At 41.7% G+C, this 26,190-nt stretch overlaps 1 protein-coding gene across 4 annotated transcripts in view; it reads left to right on the top strand.

Annotated features, from left to right (window-relative positions):
- Positions 1 to 26,190, top strand: part of RBPJ (recombination signal binding protein for immunoglobulin kappa J region) — a 152,538-nt gene that overhangs the window by 79,386 nt on the left and 46,962 nt on the right. For 2 of the 4 annotated variants that reach the window (XM_082316160.1, XM_082316161.1), the window contains exon 1: positions 13,224 to 13,300. The exons of 1 other annotated variant lie outside the window; for it this stretch is intronic. In XM_082316160.1, coding sequence (XP_082172286.1) covers positions 13,281 to 13,300 — 20 coding nt within the window. In that variant the 5' untranslated portion in view covers positions 13,224 to 13,280. Of the gene's footprint in view, positions 1 to 13,189; positions 13,301 to 26,190 lie in introns of those variants that run through there. One more of the 4 variants, XM_082316162.1, reaches the window with a different exon arrangement.

Raw genomic sequence — 26,190 nt, 5'->3', positions numbered from 1 at the left:
TGATTTGTTTCCTTGAGTCTTGCTATCACAACTATATTCTTTGATAAAGCAGTGCAGAGGTGCTGAATATGACAATCATGATTTATTTTTATCACCCCTTTTGCAGTGATTAGCATATTTTTCTTTTCATTTTTGTCCTCCTGCCTTCAGCTTGCTCCCACTTTCCCATTTAATTCTCCCCCCTCCCTCTTTTCTCCCCCTTCCTTGTTTTGTCTCCCTCAGGTTCTTTCATTGTCACATTGTGCTCCTTCAAATGCCGCACACATTTTGTCAATGGAGCCTCTGTAGTGGCTGGAAACCGAGAAGACCCTGTACTGCTGCTTGCCAGGCAGCAGGGGACCAGGGTTTTCTTAGTTTCCAGCTGCTTTTGAAGCAGCACTGATTGGTTTCTCTCGCTGCTGCAGAAAAGGCTGGCACACGGGAGCAACAAATTCAGCATGTCCTTCTGGCCTGTTTTCAATAGACCCGCAAGTGCCAGAACAGAGATGGGGAGCAATTTGATGCTGTCTGCTCAGCCATCCCTCTCTCTATTTATCGAAGCAACAGTCCCTCCCTTTGCCTTTCTACCCCTTTTTCCTTCACTTATGTGATTTCTCTCTCTTCCGCATCTCTTTCGAGTCCACTACTCCAGCTTAGCCAGAGTTTCCGTAGGACCTTAAAGACACCATTTTTCTCTTGTGCTACTTTCGCAGCAGTATTTAAACTGAACAAGCAGAGTTCTGTTGCTCAGTGAGGTGCTACTCAGCCATTAACACACTGCAATGGCTTGAAAGGTGCAAGTAAAACGGAGTAATGTCAGCTGCTTTTGTAATCAACATAAAGGACAAAACAAAGTTGATTAAAGCAAGACAACCCTTTCAATAATCCTTTCAGAAGATTTCTATAACTACAAAAAGTAATACCATAAACAATGGGAAGAAATATATTTGAATATTAAAAGCTTGGAATATATTTTTCTCCCTCCTGAAGTTTTAAGCATCTCCAGTATGCCTGGGGAACCTCCTGTATTATACGCTTAGGAAATACCACTGCAAAGACTTATTCAGTCAGGCAAATCCAGGGAACTAAAATACAATGCTGTAAGTGGACAGGGCAAGCAGTGAGAAGGGATGGAGGACAAAAGCAACAGAAGTCCACAATAACTGTATGTGTGCCCTAGGCCAGCTGCAAATCACTAAAATATTGCTTTCATAAAGCTACATAATTGTATTTTATGAATCCATTAGATCCTAATGGTCATTTATCTGGCCATTAGGCATTAGAAACTTCTGGCAGACGTTACTGCAGAAGCAATTCAGAGAAAAGATTTGGAAGAAGATAGGTTAGTGGATTTGTAAATGAGTTCAAGGCAGATACATTAAGAAACAGCATATATGTGGTTTGGGGGTAAAAATCAGGCCAAGGCTCCACCAGGCAGTAAATCCAAAGTTACAGCAGTTAATCCCGGATCAAAAACGTCACCGCCTCTTGATGCAATGTACTCAACTGGTACAGCTTAAGGTAATAGATTAAATTTGTTCAAAAAGGCAAACCCTTGCCTCTGTGCAGTTCGGGTTTGATCAAATATCACCTTTTCTCCCATAGTTGTCACTGAGGCAGCACAAAGAATAAAGCTGGCATAAACAGCCATTATGTGTATGTAGTATGTGCTCTGGCTGATTCAATATACGTTCCATTGTGCCTGATCTGGACTGAATTTGTATTGCCCAGAGAACATAACTCACAGAACTGGTCTTTACAAAAACATATCTACAGCCTCAGAGATAAAGGGTGATGTTGACGACGTAAAGAGGCAATATAAAAACTGAAACTGTTATTCTGGCCTAGATTTTCCCTACAGCTCATCTCCCACATAAGTACCTAAACAAAAAGTTTCCAGTGCAGCCCCTGGATGCTGTGTGGTTTCAGCATTAGACTCCTAAGCTGTATGCCTGACTGGATACCCATTGGGCTGGGCACTATATAAATTCATTTCATCTAGGCAAAAAAAAATAAAACTGAACTCTTTTGTTCACACAATGACAGATTTACAAAATAGAAGTTAAAAATACAGTTTATCCAGGGCACCATTTCTATTGGGTATGCTACAATATGGTTGAGGAGGAGGGAGTATTCCATAAAAGAGCATGGTTTAGCAGGAACATGCCATAGAACAAGAGTACCAACACAGTTATTCAATTGCTTGTTTAGCAAAAGCTTTATTTTTATCAGAAACATTATTTTATTAGGCAGAATGTATCTGCTCTTGTGTTTTGCATTTGTTAGTAAACACAGGACTTGTAAAATACCTCCTTAATACTGAAGTCCCTTAGTTATCTGCAGAAAACATGAAACTAGCCCTAAATTTCCCCAGCATTATTTGAAGAATATGTCTGAACTGTGTCCAGAAGGATGACTGAGAAACCCAGTCTATTCCCTGTGCTAATCTAGTCACTGGCTGCTAGAATAAAGCTGCCAACACAGGTGCAAGCGAGTGCCAAAAGGAATGATTTCCACGATGTAGCACCTGTCTATTGTGGGCTAGACACACAGGACAACACATCACTTCTCCTGGACTACTGATGGGAATGACTTTCAGTTCCTACACATTTGGGGCAGATTTACATCAATTACCTACAGGTTAAAGGCTCTTTATCCTTTCATTTTATGACTAGTGTCCTGAGAGAGCCACTCTGCCAGCTTCCTATCCCCTGCCTTCTCCTCTCCAAAATTAGAGACATCAAGTTATTTACACTTTGCATACATTTTAATATGTATTTAAACTATACATTGACTACTCTTCTGCAACTTTTTGCTTCAAACTCAGTTCCACAGCACTAGATTGTAAAAAAAAAAAAAATCCTTCTTTTAGTTCTGATCCAACACCGAAAGACTGCCTAATTGCAGTATGAACCTCCCCAGTTCAGCTCTGTGCCGCATGGCTCAGGGCAAGTGCCCTCCAAGTACAAGTATGTAAGCCTGGTGACATTTTCCAAGGAAGCACGGCAAAGGCTGCTCCGCATGTCCCCGCAGGCTCCAGAACCAGCTCTGCAGCTCCGGCAGCTGGGGTGTCCTGGTGCCAGCCAGGCCGGGGAGGTGGAGCCTGGAAGGCGTGTGTGCAGCTACCTGGAGGTCACCTCTTCCATATGATGTTTCAGGCAAAGCATCCAAGAAGGCTGTCAAACGCTAAATGGACTGGAGAGGCTTTATGCAAAAATGCCCAGAGCGGAGCTTAGTAAAAAGCGACTGAGGATAGGACCTAACAAGACTGGGTTTGCTTTTGCCAAAACAACTAATTATCAGATGAAATTCCAAAGATTATGTATGTGGTAGTGTTGTGACAGACACTGCAGCTATGTGAGGCAGGGAGTACAGTGGTCCTTCGCATTTTTGCTGGTACGGCACAGTTTCTAGTTATTTGGCAATAAGCCTCACTTAAAAAATGTTCTGGGTCCAGCTCCACCTGCCCTTTTCATAGCTTTCCAGGGCTGCTGCCCATTCCTCTCACCCCATGCTGGCACTGCTGCCTGTATTAACAGTGCTGATGCTGAGACCAAACTAATAAACTCAGTTGAATACTGCTGAGTTTGTCCCAAGCAATGCAGATGTCTTTGCACTGGGCTCCATTGCTCCCCTGCTTCCATTCTGATGCAGTGCAGAAACATTGCATTTAGCCCTGCAGCAAGCTAGCCCAGATTCAAAGGAGAAGTTGTGCTTTACCTCTATGCCTTAACGTACAGCAAGGAGACCCACCTCCAGTTCTAGGCACCAAAGGTACCACGTCTGTGTGCATGTGTTCAGCCAAGGGCGCAGAACAGCACTAAGTGAAAGGTTTGCAACACCCTACAGTAACACCTGATGTGTCACACTGGTGTTGTTGAAGCAGCCATTTTTAGCAGAAGAAATGCACTACTCACTAGTTGTTGTTCGGGCCGAAGAGATGCTAAAACTGCTCATTCGGTTTCAACATCACACCGACACAGTTGTACTCGTCCTGTTTCCAGGAACTGTTCAGTTTACGTCAGTCAGGGCTCTCTGCGCCTTGCTCCAGCACGTGGCACAAGCCCTGTAAAAAGAGATACGCACAGACAAGCTGGGATAGGTGGCAGAGATCATCTTGCTGCTGTTACAGAATAATATACCCAAGTGTTTAACATTTATCGTCAAAGCTTTTCCCATTTAACTATCTTGTACAGAGGACTTCGTAAATAGGAAAAGGGGAAACATAGAGACCCAGGCACCCTTTTAGCGATGCTACGTCAATTACAAATACAATGATCACTAGGTTTGGGCTTATCGGTGACAGTTTTTCTTCCCTTCAATTTGCGTTACAGCCCGAAATCACAAAGCTGTGATCCCCGAGAACCTCCTTTGTAATGCATATCAACTTTCGTTGTGCGCCTTTGTTCCCAATGTGACGGAACATTGTGGTGCCTGTGTCCAGGGAGCAGGTTCGCTTTATTGTTCTTGTAAATATGTACTGCTGGGCACAGCTCGGTGGAAGGCATTGAGTTTGTGCATGACTGACGCCGACCCGGACAACTGCTCTGACCCCCAGCAGATGGTGGTGCAGGGACTGCAATGATCTGGAAGTAATAGCATGTGCCATTTCTTTTTGTTTGGAACAGACAGCCAGACCCTGCGTTTCCCTCCCCTGCGCAGCAACAGCTGTATATACAGTACAAACTGGCGAAACGCTAACTGTCGCTCCAGTCTTCCTCCTCTGCCATTAATCAGAAAACCCTGGGTGCTGAGACTTCGTCGAGATTAAACACTACATGAACACCACATGGCTCTTTCCAACGTTAATAAAATTGTGTGCGTCGGGGCATAGATCAGTTGCTTTCCCAGAAAAAAGTGAGTAATAGTTAAAAATACCCACCACCCCCAATATTAGACTCGGTAGTGGTGGATTTGCTGCTTTTTAACCTCTACCCAGAAAAAGCCAGGGTACAGGAGTCAATATTAACTAAGAATTTTAACTTTTAGACTACAAGTAGCCTTTACTGTAGCTTTAGTAAGTTTTCATTGTCATTTGTATTTGTTTTTATCAGGGACCAAAATAAGTGTTTGTTTTGAAAGGAAGGTATAAAATGGGTGAAAGTCCACAAGTGATGTTTTTTTCCAAGGCCACGGGAAATTTATTGCTTCAGAATGATAGCGGAGCAGTTGGTATTTGTTTTTGTAAGTGAGAGGCCAGATTTTTTATAATTCATTGTATATGGGGCATCTCATGAGAGGTCAAAAATGACAAATTATAGCATGTTGGAGTTAATAATCATCCACTGTATGTTTGGCCTCTGTTACCAATCGCCATAAAATTGTCCTGATGGTCTGGAAGGGAACTTCCTTGGGATGAACGGAATAACTGCTCCCTGCCCCTCCTCTCCCAGCCCCAGCCGAGACGGCTATCGAAGAAAGAGGCTGAAAACCAGCTGCGCTCTAAACGTTGTATTTCTGGCTGCTATAATGCTTCTGCAAGGCTTTCAGCTGGCAGGTCAAAGAAAGGCAGACTTGCAGCACTCGAAATGAGGAACAAAGGTAGGGCACGAGTAATGGCAAGGAAATGCATTTCCTTTTCCAGAGAACCTCTTCAGACTTTTTCCCCACTCTGTACCGGCATAAACACCTCTTGAAGATTTTGCACACAAGACCCTCAACTTATAAACCCACATCCAAACTGTCAGACTTTTCCTCTGAGAGAGTGGACACCTTTATGTTGTTTAATTCAGAGCAATCTCCCTCCCTCTTCCTGTGCAGGGGAAACCTGTCCTGGGTTTGCCTCTCTCAAACCCTTCACATTAATAAAATATTCCTGGGGGCACCTGAAGTCTCCCAGGTCGCAGCATCGCGACATTGCTATCAGGTTACAGTCAGACTGCTGCTGGGCCGTTGGCTGGGATGTGTATTTCTCATTGTCTTTCATTTAGAAATTTCATCCTAGACTTGAGAAATGACCCAGGAAAGTTTGCTGAGACCAGCTTCAGTTTTGACAAGACCCCATCTTCTGAAGAAAAAACAAGGTTAGAAAATCCCTGTTCACCTCCAGTGTGAAACCACCTTGTGTTCATCACCCATCAGGGCTGGGTCAAGGGAAAAATGTTTGAATTTCTCTTTATATGACTTTTAATGAAAATTATTGTTTGGCCTGAATTCTTTCCAGACCTTCCTGATCTTGTTTCTAGTCACACTACCTCAAACGACAAACACTTAAACAGAAGTAGCTTTACTTTCTTGACTAATCCCATTAGCTTTAATGAGTCTAATCGCATGAGTAAAATTATGCATGTGCTTAGCTCTTGGCAAGGTCAGTGCCAGTAATGAGCAGAAAAACAAACTGATAATGAAGCCATGAGTAATAAGAATGGCTGGATATCTGGATTTCTAGAAAAAAGATATAACTGTCTGTAACATGGGAAAAATGAAACATCGCTTGTTAAGATTAAAGGAGAGAGAGTGAATTCTGAACCGAAACTGACAATAAATAAAATTATACAGAAATTCTTCAATTAATTAGCATCCATGACAGGTCGTCAGTTACCTTCATAACAGCTATAAGCTCATTACCTTAGTTATGACTTATCTGTTCGTCCATTCATTTATACAAAGCTCATCAATATGATATCCAAGCACTAATGAACTTTAGCATTAAAAGGTCATGTGTAATCCCCTAAAAGGAAAAAATTCAAAAGGTTATTTTATTCACAAGTGTCAGCCACCCTGGATCTGAGCAATGAAATATTCTCAGGCAATTTGTATGGCATTTATTTTCATTAATTACTGCCAGAAACAGCCTTTCTTTTTTCAGGATGAGGATTATGGAAAATGGGCTACAGAACAGCAGAGGTTCCAAATGAGAGTGGTATGAAAGTTAGACTAAGTCCACAACAACTAGAACTTGTGCAACTGTTCTTGACAAAAGAGATAGTTCAAAAAGATATCAACATGGCAGTATTACAAGATAATTATTTTTTAGGATTACGTGTTCTTTGACCATGCCTTTAGACTACTTTAAAAAATCCTCTGTTTCAGGCATGTATAACTTCCTCAGTGTTTTAAATAAAGAAACAGCCCAAAACCAAGTATTATCTTCATAGCCTGAGGCCACGGATAGCCTCTGTAAGCCACTAAACACACAAAATTAGTTTAACTTCTTCATACAGGACCAGCACAATGCTTAACCATCACTAAATTCTCCAAATAGTGTTTACGCAGTACCTAGCTTTATACTTTTTGTGAAGCAGTTAATTTCCTAACTCCTCTCTCTACCCATAAGTAGGAAAATTCCTGTGTGCACGTATTTGTATGCAGAATTACAGGTTAAGGATTTCTGTCTATGTTTCCTCCCATTCTACATAGTGTGTGGTTATGACTGGGACCTAGACGTTCCTAGTACATAGAAAAATGGGCTGGTTTATAATGTCAAATAGGTCTTTAGTGGTAGTTTTATCAAGGGGTTATGTGCAGTTTGTGGTTTTCTTTTAGAGGAGGCTGCTGAGCTCTTTTTTTATACCTTGTTATACTTAGTCTGAAATTCCCTTAAGCGCTATATCCAGCAGAAAAAGTGTATAATCAAGAGTGTGGGTTTCTCTCATGTTTTGTTGAACCAAATGAGTTTTCATTTTTTGGAGGCTTTCCCAAAAACACATTTTACTTGCAGGTAAAGGTGAAGCATGTCAGCATACGTTTTCTCAAAAAGCCTCATGAATGGGAGAGCAGACTAGCTGAAAAAATCAGCTCTAACTCAGTCACCAAATTACAGGCTTGGGTGTGAGCACGTCTCTGTCAGTGTAGATGGTAAACTAATATACATCATGAAAACAACAGAACTGCGACAGCAGCTCTGGTTAAATAGTTTTTCTGCACAAAGACATCTGTTTTCACATTGGCTCAAAACTGTAGCATTGCAAATTCAATTTGTATTTATATATGAATAAAATTGGTAAAACATGTGGAGCCATATCATAATCTTTAAATCTTCCTCTTGCTTTGTTAATTACTTGTGATAATTCACAGTCTGACTAGTTCAATCTTTCCTGTCCTCTTGATTTCAGTGGGATGCAACTAACTTCCTTTGGCGTACTCTGCTCAAAGTCACTCCTATGGGGAGCAGACAGACTGAAAAGGAGCTGTATCATCTCTAGCATGCTCTGGAAGCGCGGAGGAGATTTTGACACAGTTTATCCTGCTGTACTCCTTGTCAGTAATGACTTCGTAATCCTGCGTACTGCGGTTTAATCTTAGAACTGGTTTGGTGGGTACGCACGCTAACCACGGCACGATGTCAGGGCGGTGCGGGAGCCATGCTCCCGGCAGCACCCAGGCGGGGCCCGGTGAACCTCCGCTCCACCGGTGCCTGCGGTTGCCAATGCCGGGGTGCAGGGGCCAGAGGTACCTGGTGGGTGGTGGGCAGGCTCTGCCAGCCTCCAGGACGTCTTAGTCTCCAGCTGATTCACAGGTTCACTGAAGTCTGGTGGTGCCTGCAGGGGCACCCTGAGGATGGGGAGGCTGATGGCACCAGCCACCGCTGCAGACAGCACCACTGCAGAAGAGGGCTGTGTGCGGAGAGCAGGGCTAAGGGAATAACCTGGTGCCACACATAACCTGTGGACAGGCACCATGTGCACGACTGGAGAGGAGTGCTCTGTAAGAGAAGTTCAGAGATTCTTTGAAAAGCTCAGTAAAACTAAGGAGAAGAAAGATGCAGGATAGTTTACATGCAAACAGAAAGAAAACTTCACCTAATGAAAAATAACTGAAGATACTTTTCTGGGGTAGGGTGAGGAGCAAAATTTAATGCAACGCAATGTGTCTTAACTGTGTTCTAAAAAGTATTTAAAAATAAGAGGTTACAGAAGCCAGTCATCAAGCTGTTCACACTGTTAACCTACATAACCACATGATGTTATTACTGTTAACCTCATCTTCCCTCCCCCTCTTCCTTCCTATTGTTTGCTATACTCACTTCTTGCATCTTGCCTTTACATTATAAAAACTCTCGGTGAAGGGACTGTACTTGTTTGCAAGGCACATGAGTGAGGCCCAAGCCCCAGTGTAGCTTTTGGGAACTACCACACTAAGGCATACTTACGCCTTAACTGTCATAAAGATGCAGATTCAGATTTTTCTTTGCGCTACCATCCTCTCTGAGGTTATGACACACAAGCGAAAACTATTTAACAACACTCCTGCTGCAGATTGCTAACTAGCTCATCCTTTATCCCTATCATCCTCAAGACATTGCAGCAATCCTCTGAGCTATGTTGAACAATAGCTTCCATTTGACACAGCAGAGGCACTTCTGACATTGAGTTGTCCAGCCAGCAGCTGAAGCGATAACTTTTGTTGGCATATACACCGAAGTTCAGATGTAAGATATGTTCTGTGGGCAACTGCCTGTTTATTTTCTTTCCTAGACATGCGGTTAAACCACATTGTACATCCTGTGCTTATAAAATTCCAGCAAGGTTGTATCACAGGACCTACTACTAGAATGTGTGATTTACACCATCAGATACAAACTGCAACATCTTGAGATAAACCTGCTGCTTATAATGAACATTCAGATAATTGTGTGGTTCTACTACCTACCATGCTTTTTAAGGTCACTGGGTTTTATAAACAGCTAGAATTTTACAGGACACACTATGAGTTAGTTTTTATAAAAAGACACTCAGCTGGGAAGGGGACTCTTGTTCCCTTGCGTGTCTTTTCCTTACATGCTTGTGCTAAGCACATAAGAGACATGGGGTGCTTCGACACAAATGGGTGCAGGTCTGTTGTCTTTTTATCTTTCTCCCTGCCAGCGAGGAGGGAGGCACTTGCCAAACGAGAAGCCAGACAGCATGTTAGCTGGTGTTGTGCCCAAAGGAATGAGCTTAGGGGAAGCCCAGAGCCATGGCTGAGCTGGAGAAAGTTTGGTCCAGACTGGTTAAACAAGCTGTTGAAATCTTCGGCCCATTTCTCACATCTTGCATCCAGCACTCCCTGTTCCTGTCTGCCCTTCTGCTCCAGAGCTGGGCTGCTCGTGCTCCACTGCCCAGCAGCTCCTTCAGTGCCATCGGTGAGACAAAACTCTGGGCCAAAGGACCTCCTCCCTGTCCACGTAGCGGGCCTGATCCCTAATGACTCTGTGGGCTCTTGCTAGGCTCCCTGTCTTTTCTCCTCTTTCCACCCAAAGTAGGATCCTGAGAGGACAGGGGAACTGTATGAATTCCCAAATGAAGCTGCTGGCATCCACTTAGCAAAGGCGTGCGGACCTGGCTCTGTCCACATCTGCCCGTGTTGGTGAATCCAAAGAAAGAGGAGGTGGTCCTGTTCCCCAGTTTACAAGTGAGAGTAAATTGGATTTCCTTCTTTAAGAGCCTTCCGTTTTCGAAGGCAGCTAATGATTCTGAGCACCCAGCTGAAGTCAGCCGGCAGAGCGTCTGCTTGGAAGAAGAGTGAAGCCCAATACTTGTTGAAATCACATCCTTCAAAGGCACCTCCACGCTGTGCTTCTCCAAATCGTCTCTGTAGCGATTCAGAACCCTTCCACCAACCTCAGCAAGGCTTAAATCAAAAAGCCAAACTACCGATTTGCATAGCAAACACAGAATTTTAAATGGTGCAAACCTTGTATTTAAATTTGTTTTCCTACCTCAGCTCTGGAAGCATTTACGTTCATTACAGACCAGAAAGTGGGGTCTAGTTCCCCAAGGCACTAAATGCTTTCAATTGCCAATAAAGTCAACAGGAATTGCTCTCACTCTACTACGTGAAATGCAAACTTTTAGCAGCAAGAAGAAAATTCAATGCATGAACAATATTAAAAAACCCTCTGTGGTTTTATTATCTTTCCTTCCACCGGCTACTCACATAATTTCAGGCTATTGTTTTTGATTTGAATAGTATTCCTGGCCTTTTGAACTACAGATTATTTATAATCAAAAAGAAAAAAAAATTCAATGGTTATTTGTTTTATAATGTACCCCTGTCAGCAACGGAAAGGACTTCAATAGTTTATGTAATTATTAATTTTTCGAAATAATATACCTGTTCCAGTATCCAATTAATCTGGTTATTAATCAAAATGCCTTCTTTGTAAAATATTAAAAGTCTAGACACTGCAGATTATTGTGTGCTATATTTTTAGATTTTCCAGTTTGATTCAAAACACACTAAAGAGGGGCCCCAGAAAATGACCATCTAGAGACAGTCCATGGCAAATATCCAGAAACCATTCTTAATGCAATGGAGCTAGCACGAGCTGAGATCATTCTTTAGCCTTGGGAGGAAAAAAAAAAAAAAAAAAGAGAGAGAGAAGATGTTTTTAGGAAGAGATTTCCAAAGGGATTATGAGTTGCTCTTTGCAAACAATACAAAGGATTTCCAGTATGTATTGTGCTTTTACCGAGAACTGCGCCTATGAGGGAGCCAATCGAAGTCCTTTCATACCTAATGAGGAGGGGGAAATCACGATGGGGAAAGTCCCCTAATGACAGCAAACAATTGCTGTTTGTACAGTGAGTAGAATTGCAGCAAACTTTGTTGCCAAGCAATCTCTTAAAACACGATTTTACTCATCTGAGACATTATTCACTGAATTAGTATTAGCAGCGGAGAGCATAAGTGGGAGAGAGAGAAACCCAAAATCATATTCACGGGATTACTGAAATGTTATCTTTTTCCCTGATTTGGGAGACAGCTGAGGTACGGAGCTGAAGTAATAAAAATGATGTGGGTTTTGGAACCTCAGCAGATCTTTAAATCAATGTTGCATTTATGTTGAAGTCAGATTGACATGTTATACTACAGACATAGAGGAAGTTGAATGGACAGGACAGAATCCTTGATGTAAAAGGATTCATTTTTAAACAGTCTTCTAATGGATGATCAGACCCTCACCTTGAAACGGTAATGTTGTTAAATGAATCCAAAATTGGGGTCGTCTTTTTTTGTTATGTCAAAATGTTGGAGGACATCCAGGTAATTTCGTTTTGCAGGTACCTTCTGCTCCCGTGCCTGTATTCAGCAGTCTATCTGAGAGGTCACCGCAAGGTTTGCTTTACTGGTTGGAGTCTTAGCAGACTCAACGATTTTTGCTCGCTAAACAAATATATCTATCTATCTTCTGCATTTTGGTTGCAGATGACAACAAAATTACGAAACCAGGCTTTTCATTTAAAACTGATTTTTCAAAAAAGTGATGTAACATTTCTATGTAAGAAATCTAACAGATCTTCCCAACAGCTGTGCCTCTAGATCCCAGCCTCCTACTGCAGTTTCTATTCACTATTTGGAAAATAATTTCTTTTCCATTTCCCACTGGTTTCCAAGCTCTGTATGAATTAATTTTTAAACTCAATAAATACGAATGAAAAAGCGTTTGGTCCACACCGCCCGACAGAGCTGTCAAAAGCAACGGCACAGCTTACCTCCAGTCCGTGGGTTTTGCTTTCTTTACAGCTCTGGTAGGAAACGCAAGCTGCTCAACAGTTAGCACCTTGGGTTTGGTTTTGTACGACTTAAGTGATTCAGGCAGAGCAGGCACGCCACTTATTGACAAACCTCCCGCGAAAGCTCCGGTTTGAACTCCTGAGAGAACGTTCACCTCATACTGGGGGAAAAACCCTCTCCGTCTCCCCAGTGCACCCAGCGCCTACCCCGCTCGCCCCGCCGCCGCCTGAAGGCCCCGCGTCCCCGCCGGCCGGGCCCGCCGCGCGCTGCAGACCCCGCGCGGCCCAGCCGGGGCGCGCGGCGGGGCAGCGCGGAGCCCGCCGAGGCCGCGCACGTGCCGGGCCCACGGGCCGCACGAGGCGGGCGGCCCCGCGCGCGCTTCCCGCGGGGGGGGGGGGGGGGGGGGGGAAGCAGGCGGCGGCCGCGAGCTCTCCCCGCCGGCGCTCGCGGCCAATCCCCGGCCACCTCTCCCCTCCCTCCCCGCCCCGAATGGTTTCTCCCCCGCCCCGCGCTGGCCCGCCCCTCCCCGCGGGCGGGGGAAGGCGCAGGAGCGAGACGCGCGAGCGGGCAGAGGGAATCCCTCGGTTCCCCCCCGCCCCGCCCCGCCCCCCGCGCCCTCTGCTCTCGCGAGAGCCGCCCCGCGCTCCGCTCTGCGCGCCGGCCGGCGGCGCCCCGCTCTCGCGAGAGCGGCGCGGTTCCCACGCCCGGGCTGTTGTGTCTGAGGGGAGAGCCCAGGCGCTGAGTGGGCGGCGCGCGCCGCCCCCCGCCCCGCGCGTGTCTCACGGGCCCGCGCACGCGCGCTCCGGGCCCGGGGAGGGGGGCGCTCTCGCGAGAGTAGGAGTTTTGGCGAGAGTTTGTGGAAGATGGCGCCTGTTGTGACAGGGTAAGTGCGGGGGGTTCGCCGCGCCGCGCCGGGAGCCGTCTGTTCCCGGGGGTGCCGGGGCCCCGGCTGCGCGGCTCCCGCCCGTCGGCGCCTCCGCCGCCGCTGCGGGGAAGCGAGGGCTGCCCTGCGGACAGCCCGGCGGCAGGCCCCGAGACGCAAACCCCGGGGGGCTGGGATCCCCCCCGGTGGGCAGGCGGGAGCAGGCCCCCCGCGCCCCGGGTGACGGGCCGCCGGCGGCCGGGCTCTCCGGCGGCCCCCCGGCGCGGGGGTCCCGGCAGGGCCGGGCGCTTCCTTTGCTCTCCTTCTCTCCGGCACGGGCGCACCGGTCGGGACTCCGTGCAGGGTCAGTGCTCGCTCCGGCTGCTCCGGGGGGGTCCCTCTCTGGGGGCTTCCCAGGGAGCAGCGGAGCCCGGCGGGGAGGGCGCCCCGGGCTGGCACAGGCCGTTCCCCCTTCTCCGTCGCCCCAGCTCCTCCTGCCGCAGGAGGGGGACCCCCGGGCTCCCTCGGCCACTGCGCCCGGACAAAGGCTGCTGCTGCTGCGGGCAGGAGAAGTTGAGCGCGGTGTCGCTGCCCCGCCGCAGCCCCGCTCGCAGGGCGGGGGCCGGCGGGAGGCCCCCGGGCCGGGCCGGGGAGCGGAGCGGCTCTGTCACTGCCGCGGCTGCGGCGGAGCGCTCTCGGTCGCGCCGAGTGCGGCCAGGCTTTCCGCCCCTGCTAGCAGGACACCCGCTCTCTCGGGCCGGGGGCCTGAGGTTGCCTTTCTCTCCTCCCTGTGCACCGTTCCCAGGGCTTTGTTGAGTTTTAGCTGCCTTCCTCCTGATGTTGCATTGCAGCGAAGGGTAGCAGCCTCCCCGCCCCACTAAGCCACGCTGGATCGTCGTGAATGATAGTTGCCATCCCTTTCAGCCACACTGGGTAATACTGAATCATGGCTAGCCAGCTGCAGCGTGTGTCACTGTAATAAGTGACAGCCTCTTAGCCACCTACAGCTGATGAATAATAACAGATCCACTGCTGGTATACAGTACGCAATCTCACCTGCAGTGTTACATTGCGTATTGCTATCCTCACCGCATCTTGAATTCTGCTGCTTATTGTAAGTGCCACGTCCTTAATTTTGGACTACGCTGAGCACGTGTGACCTCCCTCTATGTGCTGAGTGAAGCGACAGTCAAAAGAAGAACAGGCTGTTTCTATGCTCCACCTGTTTGTTGCAAATGAAATCTTGACTGGTGAAAGTACTGCTCGGTTTTTCTAAAATGTGGACCTTATTTTATGATTTCACAGTGTGTCTGTGACCTTCTGTCTTCCCTGTGGGATTACATTGTCTACAGCATTGGCTCTGTGGTTAGAGAGCAACAGCCTGCTTGGGGGTGGGGTGGAGTTGGTGGTTGATGCTTTTGTTCTCATGGAGAAGGTAGCATTATGGTATTTTGTTGTTTTGTTTGGCTGCAGTAGTGTTTCCAGTTGCGCACTCTTGTTTGTCGAAAACTAAATCGAAGCTTTTGCTTGATTTGTCTCCTGATAAAGGCCTCTTGCAGCTCATACACGTTTTCCCAATTAAATGTTCTTTAGGGAAGCTGGTCTTGTTTGTTATGGTTCCTGGAGTGTACTATTTTAGAGGTTAGAGTTGAAAGAAGGGAACAAATGCTTTTAAAGTTTGCTATAAGTATTAGTCTGCACTCTAGTTAGTGATTAAGGTTTTCCACGTTTCTGTTAGTTTACTCATCTGAATATTTGGGCTTCATTTCCTTTTGTTTATTGATTGTTACAGGTTTGTCAGAAGTGTTCTCATGTTTGTGACATGACTTTTGTCCTTCTCAGAGATGTCTTAAAATGTTGACAATAACAACTGTAGGTTATTATTTTTTTAAATAAATGATCAAATAATTTGAACATTAGAAAAACCAGCATTTTAGTAAGAGTGAAAAAAGAGTTTAGGATTTCAATGCTAAATTTATTGTTCAAAACCTGTAAGTCAAATAATTCTCGGAAAAAGTAGTCTTGTTTTCTTATTTTTAAATATATTTAGTGTAGGTAAAATGAATTCTGTTAACTTTCGTTAATGTTATAGTTAGATTACATTAAGGAGCCTGATTTTTTTTATTCTACGACCTGTTTTTGGAGTACAGCTCTGATGCGGAGTTGTCTGCATGTATTAGGATTAAAAATTGATGAAACTCCAGTAGCTGATTTTTTTCTTTTTCAAAATAGTCGGTAAAGACAGTTTTCTTTCTAGACTGTTCCGTAAAAGCCGACTTGCACAGAAACAAAGTGCTTGAAATTAAAAAAGCTGTAACTGAAGGATGTAGTACCCAAATACAGCATGGTATTTTAACGGGCAGCTTGCAGTTCTTATGGGTGCTCAAACTTTGAGATAAAGCTTTTCTGCAGTCAGTGTAAGAATACAGTCTTTCCTGTGAAAACTGTATGCCTAAGCCTAAATTATGGTACATAGGTTTATGCTGTGTTGGAATGGAACAGTAGGAATTTACTGCAGTAATTTTGGGGGGCAGAGTACATTACCAGTTTCTCGTTTGCAGCATGTGGCACACTCCTGCTACTTGCATCACAAGGGACATTGTGATCAAAATTGCTTGCATGTACAGTATGACTGAACCTAAATTGCACAGAGGGAGAACTAGATATAATGAGAAAGTACACAGAAACATGAGACAAGTAACTGAAAAGGAATTATTAGCTATTTGAACTATTATTTAAAATGAAGTGGCTAATTTATGGCTGGGATAATAGGATAGTATTTTGGGGTTTTGTGGAGTATTTTTGGTTTTGCTTGTGAACGGTTTAGGGAAACTCATCATTTTAAGATGACAAAAGTAATGAAAGTGTTATTTAATTAGAGAAGCACGTTTTGAGTGCAAAACACTGTTTTAAATAATTACTGATACTACAAAAATACCTGTAGGCCTAAATTAGTTCGAAAATTGCTGTGCTACGCCTAACACAACCATATGACAGAGAGAATTTCTAATCCTAAGAACTTAATTTTGTGTCATTTTAAAATGGCATAAAATATGGAACAGTGTCTTCTCTGCAGCCTGGGATGACCTGAGCTTTAAAATACAAGAAAATAATGCAAGAAGCCTTTGCAAAAAAATGCTTGCAAAGATTCCTATACCAGCAAACAAGTGAACAAAGTTTAGAAAGGGTAGATAAAAATGATAAATGCTCGACATAGGTTTGAGTACTTGATTAGCAGTGAAAACCTCTGTAATAGCAGTATACAAGATAGTACTTGGATTATTTGTCAAACAGACTGAGAAGCCTTGAAAAAGACAAAAATAACTGAGTGGGCTTATCACTGGTATGATGTTTTCCATAGGCACTGTAAAGTAGAAAATTGTTTTAGTAACACTTTTCTAAGTATCAGACTATTTCAGTTATGTGTCTGAATTAGTCATCCCAAAGTTCTGTGGTTAAGAGGTGTTTCCTGACCCAGAATACTAAATGATTTAAGGGTAAGGGAAGATACATCAGATCTGGGATGAGACAGGAGAATGTTTGGCATCAGTGCACTGAATTTTAGTGTAGTGGTCTAGGTGTGCCAGCCATCTGGTGGTTTTGTTTGTTTGTTTTTAATGAGAACTATGGAAAAACTTGGTTTGAAAGAAGGTGGTACTGCTTTGTGGGGCTCTTCCAACCACGAGGGCAACAGAAGGGAAGTTCAGAGATGAAAATATAACAGTTTATTGAAGCTGTAACCTCACCTACATCCTGATTAGTAGTTTTAGGATGAGGACATTGACCAGTAAGGGTCTTGAAGTAGAGAGTGAAGTGAATGCTGCTCAAGAGATGGGGGGTGGGTGGGGAGGACTTGTATGATCTGACCTTAGGCTAAAAAAGCTATCTAGGGAGGAATGTTCAGAATAAATAGAACAGGGTCAACTCTGGATTTTGAAAGATGAAGAAGGATGCTTCACTAGTTCAGATGTGAACTGCTGTGGTCACAGGATAAAATTTACACTACTAAAGGCGTGACTTAGTGATGTGGTGGGCATTGCCAGGATCTCAAAACCAGGTTATTTCTAGGATCTGTAAAGAACCATGGTTCAAGGGCTAATGCTTAGTTAAGAGTCCTGAAAGTTAATGACTTGCAGTGGTGGAAAGGAGACTGAAGCAATGACAGAAAGAGTAAGACGGGCGTTTTGTCTATGCTGAGACTGAGCTGATAGTGAGGCATCTGTACAGAGAAAGAGAGACGCAAGCTGAAGTGTTAGCTTGGACGAACATGGGAGATACGAAAGAGAAATTATGTTTCTGGTTAATGGCAGGGAGTTAATAGTTGAATTTGAGTCCTGGCCCTGGATAAGGTGAAGGAGAATGGAAAGGGATGCAAGACAGAAACCTATTAAATGATTCATAAAATAGTACAGGTGAATAAGGAGGCTCCTTCAGGAGGATACACTGAAAGAACAAGTAGAATGATAAGGGATGAATCACGAGATCAACAATGCCAAGGAAACCAGGGAGAATATTTCTGGAAAAGAAGCATTGCCGGTAGTCTTGGGTGATTGACAGGTCTAGGAAGATAAGAATCACATATTGATTCTGAGCCTCATCATAGGGTTAGGCTGCAAGAGCTGTTAGTCAGAATGGTTTCAGTGAAGCTCAAGGAGTGGAAACAGAATTATATAGACTATAGGAGTAGAATTCAAGGATGGGATCTTCAGGCTATAGTTTTTACTGTCACTGGAGGTTTAAACATAGTGCTTATTAAGATTTGAGTAACAGCATAACTATGGCTATTGTATTGTGTATGTGCACACGATGAGTGTTAAAGGTTGGGGAAAACTCGTTTACAATCAAATGAGTAGATGGTTTTGTGTGACTAACATTTAAATCATTATCAAGGATCGTGTCAGTGTCTTAAGTCTGGCTATTGGGAAATCTTTGTGAGCACAATATTCTTGAAGGAGCCTTCTGAGATGCTTGCAAATATACTTTTAACCTTTTGTAGTTTCAGTAGGAGCAATTTTATGAAGTTAAGCTCTTGATTTGTATTTTATTTGTTTTCATTGTTTATTCATTGTATTAAGTAGCTCTGTCATTTCTGACTTATTCTACTTGATATAGAGAACAAAAAAACTTTGAAAATAATCTTTTTATAGCTTGATTTCTCCAGAAATAATCTGTAGACTGTTTTATTAGGCTTAATATGTGTGTGTTTTTACTGCTAGTTAAAAGGCAATATCCTTTGCCGATAACTCTTTGCAGATAACTCTCTTTTAAGTATGGTATTCCGTGCTATGAATTGCATAAAGGATCATGGGTTTGTGAATGAGAGAGAGTTTCTTTCCTCTCACTTGCTAATTTCTACTTTGCAGTAATAATTCATTCTAGGGTTGTTTTTCATTATTTTGATCTTAAGCAATTTCTATATTTAAAAAGAATGTGAAAAGAAGCTAAAGTAGCCTATAGCTACTTATAAAGCCTTCCTAAAAGACCTGTGGTGCCTTCATGGGCAAATGTTTTCGAAAAAGCTTTTGTAGTTAGTAACTCATTTTTGGTGAAGAGTACAGTTAAGGTGCAATACGTACCTATTCTACTCTATGTTTGGTTTTTTGATAAAATTGAAGAGAGAAATTGTAATTTTAGATTTGTAAAATAGATATTTAATACAAACAAGTATTCTATCTTATGAAATACATTTGAATCTCTGTTGGGAATGAAGAATGTATTTTATGCAAAATATTAGCTTCACATTTGGAGAGCAAATCATATCAGCAGAATTTTAAAGTTTCGGGACATCTTTTCTATGTTTGTAATTCTTGCCACCCTAAATTCTTTGGATGTTAATTGCAAGCACATTATTAACTGACCTATATGGCACTGTAATGTGCTGAATCACTGTCTCCCAAGAGCATTTCACCAGGAAGGTGTACTTTTAAGTGGATTTTTTTCTTAATTTGCATTATTGCAGTATTTTAAAAAGTCGAGCAATTGTAGTGTCTGCCTGCTTTTAAAGAGTTGCTTAATTTTTTCTGTATTTAGGTGAAGAAAAAAAGGTAAATGTCACTAGCTGTCTTGTCAGATGAAATCTTAATTCTGTTGACACATAGTATTTCAAGGCAAGTTTATAATTATAAATGTAAAATTATATTCTTGATCTTACTGAACTTTCATTATTTTTATGTGGAAATGCTTATAGTGTTCTAATATTGTACACTTTTCATACTTGTCTTGAACATAATTGCAATAATTAATAATTAAGATTATATGAGGCAGTGAAATAATATGGAATTATGGTAATCTCTTTCCAGTGTAAAAACTCAGAAAAGGAAATGGCCGATAAATTTCTTTGAAGAGAAAATTATTAATAGAAAGTAACAATTTCCATATCATTATATTCTTACTGAGTCTTGGAAAATAAGTGCTAAACTTAGAGTTTGACTTTATCTCATTTCCTGGGGTTCTACTTATGTTGTGGTGCTCCTATTCATAATTCGCGCGTGTGTGTGTTTTGTGGCTGCTACCTTTTTTTTTTTTTTTTAAAATGTTAAGTAGCCTTTACAACCTAAAGAATTATTGCCTGTTTCTATGGGGCATCATAGGCCCCTTTTCAGAGCCTGTGTATACTATTAAAATGATTTCGTTTTCTGAAAATTACTTCATACTCTTCAACTGGAGTTTAGTTAGCCAGATAGTGATATATGGCGATATATCTCCATGCTCTTTTCCTTGTAAATGCATAAACTACGTGTTTGCAGTGGTAAACTTTTTTACCAAGAAAGGAAGGAAGGTAGGGGTTTCAGTATGTGCAGTGTGAGAAATCTCTTGATTAAGGTCACAGTTTTACATCCTTACAATAGACAGAGGCTATAACTTTATAAGGATAAACACTATTTTTGTGTTCCATTTAATATTTTTTATAATTTTTGAAAAGCTTGACCGATATATAAAATTTTACCATAAGATACAATCATTATAATGTTTTACTATTTTGATTAATCAGATTATTTGATGAATGACATACTGCTGAGGCATTCTTTCTAAAGCAAACTGAACATTTCAGTCAACAGCATGTTTCTTCAGTAAGTTTGTGAGGCTCTTTTTTGAACGTGGTCTTTTTACATAGATAAGTCTTAAACTTTCTTGTTGAATTTAAGTATATATTTCTGTAATTATTTAAATAAAGTTGCTTTCATTGCTTCACTTGGAAAACGTGAAGACATTAAGGTGGTTGTGTTAAGGTATAACTTTTCCTTATTTATTTCTTATTCAGGAGCAAAAACTATCTTCTTTTCATTGTAATTGCATGACTAACTTGTATGAAGTGCCATTTAATCAGTATATTAAAAATCTAGAACACTTGTAATAGGCAACAAGCTGTATTGGCAAGTAGTGATTTTTGACTGCTCTATGTGAGATTACACCTGTTACTTCATGTAATTTTTCTGCTTCTGGTAGGTGAGATTCAAGGGTATGTATTGCAATGGGTCTTAGTCAGTCTTTTGATTGTTAATCTAATTATTTATAGTTATTTGAGTAGCAGAACGAACATTTATAATTTTTCCCTTTGTGAGTACGGACAAATGTAGACGTTTTTCTGTATGTGCCAGAAAAAGTCTTTCTCCTTGTATTCTTGATAACATTGCTTGGTCTGTAGAAAGTTTCATCTGCACTTTGTTTTTTTCAAAGCTATACTTGTGGCATATTTCCAGTGTGTGGTGCTTTGGGAGATTACCGGGAAACTTGGTATCGGAATGAAACTTGATCAGGCAGCCATGAAATTCAGAATTTTCTAAGCCTGAGAGAGGGGAATTGAATTGTGTAAAATACTGGTCCCTAATTTTTGCCGGAGCACAGAGATGGCACAGAGTAAAAAATACTCTCTAGGCAATATCCTACTTTCCTTTTCCTGGCAGCTCTTATTTTAACTCTATAGTTTAATTTTTTCTGTGAGTAGTGGCAGAGGATCTTGCAGGCAGTGTTTCTTTTGCAAGCTCTGGATTAGGAACTGCTAGTGTAGAAAAAAAGGTTAAACTTGTTTGCTCAGCGGAAGAATTTGTGAAACCAAGCTTTTATCAGTTTGATACAGTGTGGGGGGGTCTCTGGTAATGAGTTACTGCTTTCACCAGTGTTCTTACATAAAGGGAACTTCAAAATGAAGGTCTAGAGAATCAGAGGTGCTTGCACTCACTCTGAATTCATGCCATTGCGGAAGAGTTCTAAGGCCTGGCCTAATAGAATAAATAGTAATTAAACTTACTCAGTTATTTTGTTGTTGTTATTGTTCCAGCCATCTGCGTAAAAGCCCTTCATGTCCCGAACGTGAAAAAACAAGCACAAAAACCCAGTGACTTGCCAAGGTCAAATGCAGAGTCCATGGAGAGGTGGAAATAGAATTACTGTCTCCTGATTCGGTTCTTGTTGCTCTGCGTGGTTATGGGCTGTTTGCTGGGTTTTGACAGGTGGCATCATGTCTTCTCTCCCTACTGCGACTGTGAAAGATGGTCAGAAGATACCAGACTTTCTTAGGTTTTTAATTTGCATAACAGAAAGATATGGTAAGGAAGACTAAGAGTGACCATATTCATAATTAATGTGTCTTGGTAAAAGTGAGGGATATTAGAATAGACATTAGAAAGATGCTGCTCTTACATAATTGAGACGTAAAAGCAATGGATAGGGCATGGCCAGTGGATAAACATGGCATGAAGAAAAATGAAGTGGCGCTGCAGTATGCTGTAGCTGTCTTTATACTACTGAAGAAATTACTCTGTATAGGTATTTATTTTTAAAATTCAAAATATTTTGCCACTTTCCAAATCAGCCAGCCAGCTCTGGCTTCAGCAGTGAGTGTAAGAATTCAGAAAAGAAAAAGCTTTATTGAAAGACTGGTGTTATTCTGCGTGTGTTTCTTTACATGCTCTCTTAGTTTTGTAGTAGATATACAGTGATGACTAGTAAAATCCTTAAGAATGTAATATCTTCCAGAAGTGAAGGGGATATAACAAAACTATTTTAGACGTGTCTTTTCTGTCCAAGTATTTTTCTGGCCAAATTTTTTTCTTCTGCTGTTCAGCACTTCTTTGCCAGCACTGAGTCCTGGGGTATTGTTTTTGGTTTATGTTTGGTTTTTTTTTATTTTCCTTTTGCATTTCAGGGTTTTTTTTTAGTGTTGCATGGTTGGTGTTGATTTTGTTTTGTTTACATGTGCATTACAAATCTCTCATTAGTAAGCTATGCAGAGCAGTTAATCAAAATAAGTATTTGGGATTGGGCTTTCTCTTTGGAAGAGGCTTTTAGCAGGCTTGATGCATTGTGACGAACTCTTTCAGTCAGCCCAGATGATACTAATGAATCCTAATAATGATGTAAAAGTTTGAGTACTTATGTGAAGATCTCTAAATTTACAAGGGTGGCTTCCAATATTAATTGTTTTGCTGCTGAGTCTGGAGGTGAATGTGCCTCTTAGTTTGTCTGCAAGAGTGATAGAAGAATATATTACGTGGAGAGAGAAAATAGGGAGTTCTCTAGATCTGAAGTAATTTTTTGCCATAAAGGTCCTCAGAAACATGAAAGTTAAGGCATAAAAACTTATTCTAGTATCTCTTTTAATAATACAGACATTGGCCAGGTTCATGTTCAGTTTTGATAATACATTGATTTGTGTTTGCAGTGCTTATGTTTGATAACAGTACTCTAAAAATACTAAGAACTGTGTTAAAACAAAAGTGAGAACTACTCCGAACCAAATGTCAGAACCTTCTGCATTTTTATTTGCAATGGGCAAAATACCTGTATTTCACAATAGTGAACAGGCAAAACAAAGGAGTTGTTATGAAACAATGTTTAAAAAAGGTCTTATTGAGAAGTTTTACTCACAAGTAGCTTGTTGAAATGATAAACCATGCTTCAAATGGTAGCAAAGGAAAAGTGGACCAGGCTCTTACAGTCATTTGCAAGCGGTAAAGGCTACTAGAAAATATAGGACAACTCCTTTTATTGGATCCTGTGAACTGTAATGATAATTGTTCTTCTTTTCAACTAGCTGCTTCATCTACATGTAGCTTTTGAGACTACAGTAAATAAAAGGTGACCTCAGAAGATGTGCTGAAGGTACCTGTCAAGGCAGAGCTTGAAGCCTGTCCTTGTGTGAGTGTTCCCTGAATCTAGGCTGAATTTCTATATGGAAATAAAATACATAAGAAAGAACTCTCTGGACATCTCCAGTGGTTTTCCAGTGTTTCATCCAGATAGTTTTTCTGGACAAAAATCTTATTTTATTTTTTAATATCGTTCAATACTTAGCACGCAATCGGAAAAACTGAACTGACTCTTAGCTGTTTCACCATATTGCTGTATGGCACTTAAAGTTAGCAGTAGACTGGTTAGACTTGTCAGTTTGCATAGTCATGAAAGTTGTATTGCATCAGTTCAAATTTGAAAGTTTATCTTTTTCGGTTAGAACAGTTCTTAAAAAATGCAAAAAGCAACAGACCTATGCTTGCTAGAAGTTGTTAGGCAGTGATGAGTTACATCTGTAAAGATAAGAGACTTCACTTACTGGAAGTTTTCCTCTGTGCCTCTGGTGCATAGGATTCAAATTGTGGATATTGTTGTTTAAGGTGCTTTCTTAACATATATTTTACTGGTGGCACTTGTGATACTTTCTCTGCTGTATTGAGTATTCTCCTACTTAATGCCCTGATTTTTGGCAATTTCCTTCAGTAATGATATTACTTTTGTTTTTTTTAAGATAGAAGATACTATTCTACCAGTGTCCAAATTGCTTTCCTAACTAATATTTTCTCCTTTTTGTTTTGACATTAGTTGAAAAATGTGTATAGCCACTGCTTAGCATTCCTTTCCTCTGATTCCAATTTAGATCCAGCCAATTCTGCTTCCTCTTGTTATATATGCAGCATATTGAAATGATGTTGGTTTTTTAATTTTACGTAGTTGCTTTCAGTCTTGTTCTCTCCTGAATTATGTGACCAGCCCTCAATTAATTTTGCTTCTACATATTTTTTTTTTTTAATGGAGTAGTACACCAGAGTATTCTCTCTCCCCATTTTTTCTTGTGAAATTTCTGTATAAGCCCTATTCTCTTTGTTCCTGGGCAGTCTGTGTTCACTTACCTTTGTCCGGAGCAGTACTTCCAGAGTACTTCCCAACAGTGTTGCTCCTTACTCTGGATCTGTCATGTTCCTTTCTTTCCTCCAGTAACACCAAAGTGTTACTAGCCCTGCAAGGCTTGTGGTGTGCTTAGAGCATCATCACCATTATCTACAGAATGGGGAAGTCACTGTTACTACTCAACCAATGTTATAATCTAACAACTCTATGTTTTAAGTCAAGTCCAAACCCTGTTCCTTGCTTTCTGGAACTTGGAGCTTGGCTATATCGGTGTCTTTGATCGTGGGAGGTGATGTCTCGTGAGCACTGGTATGCTGCTCGTCTCCCAGCTAAAGAACTGGTGAGGACTGGAGAGAAAATAGAATCTGAAGAATTCAAGAATCCCAATTATCTTCTGTAACAAAAGACAAAACATTGATACAGAGAGATGAAGAAAATTAAGTTATATGGGGAAAGCCAAAGAAAGATCCTAAATGTTAATATTGTGAAAGTAGGAAATGTATTTTGGGAGGGGCAGGAAGAAGACATAGTGGAGGATCACTTTATTTTGGAGGAGTTTCGTTAGTTCATTTCACTACCCTTCTCTCTTTTGGCATGTTTCAGCCCTCTTCATCATCTTAGAAGTGTATGGGAAGCTATTACTATTTTGTTATCCTTTTGCTACTCCAAGAGGGATGGATAAAATAGAACCTTGAATGAATTCAGAGACTGCAGTCTGTTGCTAGTGGCTTTGTAGGGAGTATATTGAAAGCTGTGAAGAAACAGGACACTTTGTTCTTACTAACATGGTTCATTTCTAAAGCAACAGAACTGGGAGAAAGGATTGTTTTTGAAGTGATGAAAGCAAACAAAGGAAAGCTGAGACCAGGTTTTGAAAGCTAAATTCTGTAAATAAGCATTGCCCAAAAATGGGTGTGTATGTGTATACAGATAAACTTCAGGTTGTTTGTTATACAGCTTTGTTATACAACTTGAATTAATATTTACTATACAGAAAGTTTCTCCTAACATAAGATGGGTTAAATGAACATGTGTAACTTTCTGCATTAAGTTGTAACTTTTCTTTTTGCCTGGTTCAGTGGTTGAATACAAACATTAGATTTGCTTTGCTTAATACCTTTTCAGAACCTTGGAGAAATGGTATTTATACTGGGCTGTTTTAATACAGGTTAAAAACTGCCAGTTTGATTGAAATAGTTCTCTGCTACATTTGTTTTTCTCATCAGAGAAGGAATCTTTAGTAGTTTGTAGATTTTGGGATACACTTGTCATGAATTTGTTTGCTATTGTTGCGTCATAAAAAAAATATGTATTTGAAAGGTTAACACCAAGATATTCCTGAAGTAGATGTGTAATACTGGTGCACTTTTAACAGTGAGCCTCAGTTTACTCTCAGTGATTAAGCAGCTCATGTGGCCCTTTGGCTAAAACACTCCTCCTCCCTTCATTTTGCAAGAAAATTCGAAAAGTCATATAGGCATGTCCTTTGGATATCAGAATTGGATAATAATTCCAGCCAGCGAGCCTTAATGTGTGCAACCTTTCTCCTTTGGTAAAAGGAACCTTCGAACATTCGGTCTTGCAACACTGGACCGTAGTTGGAGAAACAGGAAGCAAACACTTAAGCTTTGTCCCAGATCTTCGTTGCTCCTTCTGTCTGTGGCTTCTTCCTTTTTTCAGCTGCTTTCTAAATTTCTATCTTGGAAGCCAAAAGTAACTTCATGCTGTTCTCCTAAGAGTTGAGTCATTTATCAGCTTCTCCTTTGCCAAATAATCTGTAATGGAATCCA

The sequence above is a fragment of the Platalea leucorodia genome, assembly GCF_965183815.1.
Source record: "Platalea leucorodia genome assembly, chromosome: 6".
Classification (NCBI taxonomy): domain Eukaryota; kingdom Metazoa; phylum Chordata; class Aves; order Pelecaniformes; family Threskiornithidae; genus Platalea; species Platalea leucorodia.
This window is presented reverse-complemented; position numbering and strand designations above follow the sequence as displayed.